Below are 9,198 nucleotides of genomic sequence, written 5' to 3'. Positions count from 1 at the left end.
TTAACCAAAACAGTTACTACAGAGAAACTGAAGTTGTGCTCAACTTCAGTGGGTCTTCGAGTTTAAAGACAAAGAAGGAGCACACCATTTTGAATGAAAGTCAGCTACTTGTGCAAAGTTCGCCAAGTGGGAGATTGTTGGCAAAGTGTGGCTCACCTTTGTTGACAATTGGGTTCACTATCATTATGTTGGCAAAGTGTGGCTCACCTTTGTTGACAATTGGGTTCACTATCATTACTCATCACATTTCTCCACGTAGAAATTTGCAGCTGCAATCTTTGACAAAAAGGGAGCTTTGTTAAAGCCTTGGCCGATTGTCTTCCCTTAAGAAGCTTTGTCTCATTGAAAGCTTATAGATAAGGGGGCTTCTAGATGAAAGAAGAAAAATAGGTGTGAAAGGAGAATTGTGGGCTATGCTATAGAGTAAGTGACCGAAATGTTTGAAATATGGGTGCTGGAAATTGCCTATATAACAAAATGGAAGGCCACTTGCAAATTAGACACCAACGAGAGCTTCTTAAAAGAAAGTGATAGTGCTTTCATAAAAGGGGGCAAGAAAAATACAAGAGTAGTGTTTTTCTAAGAGAGTGAGCAAAACACAAGAGTGTGTATTTTTCAGGAGTGTGAGAGATACACTGTGTGAGTGAGATCTGCTGATCCATAATTGTAGTTCATTCAAAGTGATATAGTAATATCTGGTGTGCTCTGTGGATGTAGGCAGTATTGGCCGAACCACGTATAAATTCTTGTCTTGTGCCTTTATATTTTATTGTGTTGTTGTTTTCTTGAAAAATTGAATCCCAAGATCCTGTCAAAAGAAATTAGCGGCGTACTAATTTCCTAACACCTGCTGGGTTTGAAATCCCGCCAAATTCACCCGGTGGATTTCTAGGCCTATTCAACACCACAACCAGTGATTCACCTCGGAAACAAATTCTTGTAGTTGAGTTCGACTCATTCCCCAACCCTGAATGGGATCCTTCATTTGAGCATGTGGGGATTAACAACAACTCAATTTCTTCTGTAGTTTACACTCCTTGGAATGCCAGCTTGCACAGCGGAGACATTGCTGATATATGGATCACCTACAATGCTTCTACCAAGAATTTGAGTGTCTCTTGGAAGTACCAAACAACCTCTAATACTCGGGAGAATACCAGCCTTTTTTATGAAATAGATCGCATGAAAATTCTTCCTGAGTGGGTCACAGTTGGATTTTCAGCTTCTACGGGTCGGTATGTAGAGCGAGTTCAAATTCAATCATGGGAATTCAATTCAAGTTTGGACATTAAGGAAACAAATGGAAAGAATGCGAAAAAGAAGAGATTAATGGTTGGTTTAACAGTTTCAGGTTTTCTTCTGATAGTAGGGGCAATTACAACGTTTGTAATATTGTGGAGATGCGTATGGAAGGGAAAGAAGAAGGAAACAGCAGAGACAATGAATTTAACATCGATAAACGACGACCTAGAAAGAAAAGCGGGACCAAGAAGGTTTTCTTATAACAAGCTTGCATCAGCTACCTACAACTTCTCAAATGAGAGAAAGTTGGGTGAAGGAGGGTTGGATGCTGTTTAAAAAGGGTATTTAACTGATTTAGACATGCCGGTCACTGTGAAAAAATCTCAAGGGGGTCTAGACAGGGGAAGAAAGAATATATCACCGACGTGAAGATCATTAACCGGCTGAGGCTCCGAAATCTTGTACAACTCATAGGATGGTGTCATGATGGAGGTGAGTTTGTGTTTATCCCAAATGGTAGCCTTGATGCTCACCTCTTTGGCAAGAGGAATCCTCTCCCTTGGGATGTGAGATACAAGATATCTCTTGGGTTGGCCTCTGCGTTGCTATATCTTCATGAAGAGTGGGAGCAATGTGTGGTTCATCGGGATATCAAATTGAGTAATGTCATGCTAGACTCTAGTTTCAGTGTAAAGCTTGGTGACTTTTGGTTAGCTCGGCTTATGGATCATGAGCTAGGTCCCCTAACAACCGGATTGGCTGGAACTTTAGGATACATGGCTCCAAAATGCTTAAGCACAGGTAGGTCTAGTAAAGAGTCGGATGTGTATAGCTTTAGGGTGGTTGCGTTATAAATTGCTACTGGAAAAGGAGTTGGTTATCCTATAGAAGAGGATTCTGAAATAGGCTTGGTTCGTTGCGTTATAAATTGTCGGACTTTGGTAGGAGTGTCAACCCGGTCTGGTTTTCCAGTTTTTGGCCAAAATCGGAACCGGAACCGAGGTACCCCGGTTCTCGGTTTTGGGAAACCGGAACTGGAACCGGGACCCCGATTAACCGGGGTCCCGGTTCCCGGCCAGTTCCGGTTTTACCCGATCCGGTAACTGGTTTTTGAAAAAAAATTAGTGTTTGGGGCTTATTTTAGGTATTGGGCCTAAAATAAGCCCATTATTTTTTCATAAGTTAGCTCATTTAAAAAAAAAAAAGCTAATTAATCTTTTTGTCTAAATTAAAGAGGCTTTATTGTGATTGTTCCGAATAATTAAAAAATAAACCTAAAAAGGCCTAAAAATCCTAAAAAATTAATGTTTTTGCCTATATGAGCCTTAGAAATAAAAAATCAAATTTTTTAAAATACCCTAAAAATCATTTTAAATTAGATACATAAAGAAAACATTAAAACAATAAAAAGTAAAAATAAGTATGTAAACAAACCAACATGCACAAGAAATAAATACCCCTTACTACAACAATTCAAAACCCAAAAAAATAAAAAATAAAACAAGTATTTAAATAATCTATCAATCAAAAGAAATATACTCACAATAAAAATAGTTCACAAACATATTACAAAGACAATATATATATATATATATATATATATATATATATAATATAAATATTATTTAATAAAATAAGACCCGGTTCCGGTTTTCCCGGGTGCCAAAAACCGGGATCGGAACCGGGGTCCCGGTTTTTTTTTTTTTGGCAACTGGAACCGAAACCGGTCCCGGTTCCGGTTTCCTGGGAGTTTTTGACACCCCTAGACTTTGGTGTGCTCACCCTGATCCAAGTCTCAGGCCCTCTATTAGGCAAGCAATTCACGTTCTGAATTTTGAAACAATAATGCCAAATCTTCCAACACAAATTCCTGTGCCCATGTATCACGTACCTACACTAGCAGTCAGTTCTAGTGAACCTTTCATAACTAATAGCCTTGAACATGGTCGTTGAGCAAGTGAACCATCTTGGATTGAAAAGTTTACATATGAAGAACATTAGCAACTACAACACTCTATCTTCTCTCTCTTTCCTCTCTAGAATTCTCTCCTTGTTGACTTATCGCGTTCCTCATGTAATCATAAATCCTGAGGTTATATGTTAAACCTTATCATGATAGTAGTAGTTGTAACGATTCCAAATTAAAAACGATTAATTCGATTAACTAGGAGAGTGTTACTGGTAACATCTCCAGACCAATTGATTTGGTAACTGACTGATGGTGTTACTCATCAAACGTATCAAAGTGAAAATATGTAGAAAGTGAAATAATTGATATATATGAGATTACTACAAATGTGAGTGTACATTAATAACATCATGTATCATCAATTATATACTCAAAGCTTCTAGCAATATTCTATAAACATCAAACGAGTACCTATCCAAACCTGATAGTCATTTGCTTAGCGTCTTCATCCTAATAAATTTTCTCACTTTATAATATGGCAACCTACTAAACCGCAAAACACCGAAATGTTTGGCATGTGAAAAAAAAAAAAAAAGTAACTGTATAAGTCCACGACTTAGTATGTAAATTATCAAAACACCTATTTATATATATGTAATGAGCTTTAGGTGACAGTTTATAATCCAGGAATATTAGACAGAAGTTTTCACCAATATTATAACATGAAGTGGGGATAAACTCTAGGAATACTAGATTCACTAACTTGTACAACCAAATCTTCATCTGGCTTTAGAATGCCGTGCAGCACATACGGTGTAGGAATAGGCATATGATGAATGTAATTAATGTCAGTCGTAACAATGTTTCAATGACATTTAAAAAAGAGTAATTTTAGATACTTAATTCTCATTTAATTCGTTCTCATAAAAAATCTAAAATTAAGGACGATACCTAGAGATGGAGATGACTTTTACAACATTGTCATGCCAAAGTTGACCTATTTCTTGGCTTTCTTCTCTCAAACTTCTCAAAGTTCACCTATTTTTTAGAATTTATCAATTTGGTCATTTAGCTGGTCTAACCACTCTCAATGGTTATGAAGTGAGTTTAGCCACTTCAAGTGGGCTAAAGAAGGTGATTTGACTATCTTTTGACTAACTATAAGATCGTGAGTATGAGAGGTCGTTGCAAGTCTTTTGATTTTGCATGCATGTGGGTGTCTGAGTCTGACCTTGAGTGAATCTCACTAAATGGACTTCATGTGCTTCAGGGCTTGATTTTTCATGCAATCATTCATCATAGAATAATTGAATGGGCGCATTTGTGCGACATGAGAATGAACATCTTCGAATGTAGTTTAGAGTATGATCTTCCTCCTCAGTTTTGTGTTGAAAAAGAAATAATGGAACTTATATCAGCCAAGGAAGAGGAGCAGTTTATAAACAATGTTTTTTTTTTTGGTTAATTTTTATAGATACATCAACAAAGAAATTACAACAAACAATAAATGGTTGGACAACCCAACAATAAGCCCCAAAACGACCACAATGGTGTAAGTAAACAAAAAATTATAAGAGAATGTATTAAATAAATGACGCGGTCCTATTGATTCTTGGCTCAGAGACCAAGAACCATGGCCACCAATTAAGGTATTTTAGCAATTTTTTAAATGTGGTATTTTAGTGGGTCCTATTTCTGAGCCTATCTAGTTCTAACAATATTATTTCCTCTATATTGTGTGGAAAAAAAAAAACAAGAAACAAGTTTGTATTATGTTTATTTTTCTTTATTCTGATTTGTCTTTATTTTTCTATACGATTTTCTTTCTTTCGGAAAGCAATTACTTGGAAGTTGCTTTGAAAGCTTTGGAAGGCAGAAACTTGAAAGCTTTGAAAAATGAGAACCAGTCTTGTTTGGGCAGCTTAGCGAGAGAGAGAGAGAGTCTTGCTTGGGCAATTAATATCAACTACTAGTCAAGGTCGTCTAGAGGGAATTTTGGAAACCTTTAAACAAGCTTTCTAGGCATTACATCACAAATTAATTTGGAAGAAATATTCTTTAATTCACTCTAATAAATGTTAAGTCTTTTAATATGTTTGGATTCCTCAAAAAGTAACGTTAAATTAGTTTAAATTCTTAAGTTAGGGATCCAGTTTACATACTGTTATTAAAATAATAGCATGTATGCTGTAGTTTAATCCCTAAATCAGTAGAAGAAAAGTTAATAATTGTTAAAAATTTTAAAAGAAAACATAATCTCTCACATATTATAATATATTTAGCATTTATTAGGGTGAATGGGAAAAAGTATATTTCAAAATAGTTTGAAGAAAAAATTTCCTTTATTTATTAGGCTCTATTAATTGTCAAAACAGTACTCAATGCGGGTGGAAAGACGCTCAACAAGTGTGTTTTAATAACATTATCTTGTCTAACCTGCCAAGAAAGACGCTCGTAATTAGGTTAATTCGTCTCTTTTGTTCTATTAATTAATATATAGTCTTTCTTTTTCTTATACGTGCCTTCAAAGGGAGAAATTTTCTGCTATTATCTTCTTTGTTTTTTGCTGTATTATGATGTAAACACTAATATAACTCTTAATTAACTAATTATAATTAAGATGGTGTACGTGTATGAGTTGTCGTTGCAATTCTTTTGACTTTGCAGGCGGGTGTCTGACCGCGACTGCATCAAACTAAACGGATTTGATTGGCTATAATTGAATGGGCGCATTTCTTCTCCAGTGTCGTGTAGAAAAAGAATAACGGAATTTTCGGTGAAGACTTTGAGTGGTCAGCTTTCCTAAATTTCCTGTTTTTTTATTTATTTATTTTTATTATTATTATTTTTTTTTTTTTCCTAACGAAAAATTTTATTTTATTTATTTTTTATTTTTTCAACAGACTCTCTTGGTATTTCTTAAACCAATAAAACACCAATTGAATGAAACCAAAAGTGTTATTCCAAATATAGGGTTTGCTTTTCTTAACATTATTTTAATATAAAAATATTTTCTATTTCTCTCTCTTTCCTATATAATTTTTTTGAAAGAATATTTAAACGGCTTTTCTTTCTTAATTTTTTGAAAGAATATTTGTTTGACATGGCTTTAGTAGGGCAAGCAACCCAATGTTATAAGGTTCAATCAAAGGGTCGTAAGTTGAAGTGCCACTTCAATGCAATTGCTCTCCAACTTGTCCCAGTTCATCTCTTCTCCTTGTCTCTCTTTCCCAAGCCATGGCCACCATTTTATACAGCTTATTCAAGCTACCACTCTTCTTAATATTGCTTTTTCTTCTTCCCTCTGCAAATTCAGTTTCTTTCAAAATATCTCCCTTTGATCCCAAAGCGTCCAACATACAATATCATGGAGAAGCTGCACCTTCTCATGGAGTCATTGAGATGAACAAAGCCGATTCTGTTTACACTGTTGGTTGGGCCACCTATGCGGAGAGGGTGCCACTCTGGGACTCAAATACTGGAAACATCTCTGACTTCACAACTCATTTCACCTTCATTATTGACACCAATGGCAGAGAAAGTTATGGTGATGGGCTTGCATTCTTCCTGGCTCCTGCTGGGATTGAAATCCCACCAAATTCAAGAGGTGGATATCTAGGCCTATTCAACTCCACAACCACGGGTTCATCTCAGAGCCAAATTGTTCTTGTGGAGTTCGATTCATTATCTAACCCGGAATGGGATCCTCCGTCTGGGCATGTGGGGATTAACAGCAACTCACTTGCTTCTGCCGTTGACACACCTTGGAATGCCACCTTCCACAGTGGAGACACTGCTGGTGTATGGATCTCCTACAATGCTTCTACCAAGAATTTGAGCGTCTCTTGGTCCTACAAAAAGACTTATAGTTCTCAGGAGAATACTAGTCTTTCCTACCCTATTGATCTCTCCAAGGTTCTGCCTGAGTATGTCACAATTGGATTTTCAGCTTCAATTGGTAATGGTTTACCTGCACAAAAACATACGCTTCTGTCATGGGAATTCAACTCAACTTTGGATGTAAAAGAGAAAAGTGGAAAGAAAGCAAAAAATATAAGATTAATCGTGGGTCTGACAGCGTCTGGTGGTATTTTGATAGCTGGGTTGATTGTAGCATTTGCAATATTCTTGAGGCATAAGCAAAAGAGAAGAGTAACAGCGCAAAAGAAAGGAGAAACAGAAGAGACGGTGAACTTAGCATCGATAAATGGCGTCCTAGAAAGAGGAGCAGGGCCAAGAAGGTTCTCGTATAACGAGCTTGTTTCAGCTACCTACAACTTCTCAAATGAGAGAAAGTTGGGTGAGGGAGGGTTTGGTGCGGTTTACAAGGGGTATTTAATCAATTTAGACATACCAATCGCTGTAAAGAAAATTTCAAAAGGATCTAAACAAGGGAAGAAAGAATACATCACCGAGGTGAAGATCATTAGCCAGCTGAGGCACCGGAATCTTGTGCAACTCATAGGATGGTGCCATGACAAAGGTGAGTTCGTACTTGTCTACGAATTTATGCCAAATGGTAGCCTTGATTCTCACCTCTTTAGGAAGAGGAGTCCACTCCCTTGGGCAATGAGATACAAGATATCTCTTGGGTTGGCCTCCGCGTTGCTTTATCTTCATGAAGAGTGGGAGAAATGTGTGGTGCATCGGGATATCAAATCTAGCAACATCATGCTAGACTCTAGTTTCAGTGTCAAGCTTGGTGACTTTGGGTTAGCTCGGCTTATGGATCACGAGCTAGGTCCTCAAACAACCGGATTGGCCGGAACTTTAGGATACATGGCTCCAGAATATATAAGTACGGGTAAGGCTAGTAAAGAGTCTGACGTATACAGCTTTGGGGTGGTTTGTTTAGAAATTGCTACTGGAAGAAGGTCAGGTTATCCTATAGAAGATAATTCCGACGTAGGGTTGGTTCAATGGGTTTGGAATCTTTATGGGAGAGGAGATCTTCTTTTGGCTGTGGATGGGAACTTGCAAAATGATTTTGATGAAAAACAGGTAGAATGCTTGATGATTGTCGGACTTTGGTGTGCTCACCCTGATCGAAATCTCAGGCCCTCCATTAGACAAGCAATTAGCGTTCTTAATTCGGATGCAACAACACCAAATCTTCCAACACAGATGCCTGTTCCCATATATCCTATACATATAGCAGCAGTCAGTTCTGGTGGACATTCCATAACTGCAAGCCTTCATGAAGGTCGTTGACATTATTTCTTTGGTTTTAAAAATTGCTTATATTGTCTATTTGATGCAGAGAGCAGAGAGCAGAACCCCACCCATGAGAGAGTCTTAGTTCGAGCATTATTTCAATAATGTTTTAGTTTATCTTTATCTTTTATTTGTTGCGAGTTGAAGTTTATCTTTATCATTTAGTTTGACACCAGCTACGGTTCTAGTTTATCTTATAGTTATCTTATAGTTAGTTATTCATTCTCTTTTATTTTAATTCCTCTAGAATATGTAGTCTATAAATATTGATGTATTCCACGGGCTAGAGAAAGTTGAATGATAATTGAGAATTTGTTTCCAGTTTTCCTGGTGTGACTTCAGACTTTTCTGGTGTGACTCCAGATTTACCAGATCTCACACTCTTTGAAGAGGTGTTTATACAACTTTTCATTTCCAATACTTAATTAATGGCAATTACACTATCTATCTTGAATTGCTCTACGAGAAAGTTTAACGTGGGGATCGGAACATGCATGTGGCATTAATTCGCACTGAACTTCGTGGATATATAATTTAGGAGAAACTTCACTTACCCCCCTATATTTTTGCGCTTTTTGCAGACACCCCCCCATTGTTCAAAAGCTCTCACTTTGGTGTATCAAACTTTTGTTTCCTTTCACTTTGCCCCTTCCGTTAGAATTTTCCGTGAAACCCTAACGGAAGGGTGTGAAATTCCAATCTTACCCTTATTTTTTATTAAAAATAATTTTCGTTTTTTTTTTTTTAAATCCTGACCCGTGGGTTTACCGGTGGATCTAACCCACCCGTATTGTGACCCACGGGTCATATTATATATATTTAAAAAAAAAAAA

General features: G+C 36.9%; 1 protein-coding gene and 1 pseudogene across 1 annotated transcript; both read left to right on the top strand.

The window, feature by feature from the left end:
* The first annotated feature begins 436 nt into the window (after positions 1 to 436).
* LOC132168452 (L-type lectin-domain containing receptor kinase IX.1-like) lies at positions 437 to 3,195 on the top strand (annotated as a pseudogene).
* Positions 3,196 to 6,388: 3,193 nt separating this feature from the next.
* On the top strand, positions 6,389 to 8,444 carry LOC132168451 (L-type lectin-domain containing receptor kinase IX.1-like). The gene has a single exon (XM_059579439.1). The coding sequence runs from the start codon at positions 6,389 to 6,391 to the stop codon at positions 8,360 to 8,362; it is 1,974 nt and encodes a 657-aa protein (XP_059435422.1). The 3' UTR covers positions 8,363 to 8,444.
* Positions 8,445 to 9,198: the final 754 nt, after the last annotated feature.

Source organism: Corylus avellana, chromosome ca2 (assembly GCF_901000735.1).
Source record: "Corylus avellana chromosome ca2, CavTom2PMs-1.0".
Lineage (NCBI taxonomy): Eukaryota > Viridiplantae > Streptophyta > Magnoliopsida > Fagales > Betulaceae > Corylus > Corylus avellana.
The sequence above is the reverse complement of the archived record's forward strand: the minus strand, read 5'-3'. Positions and strand labels throughout refer to the sequence as shown.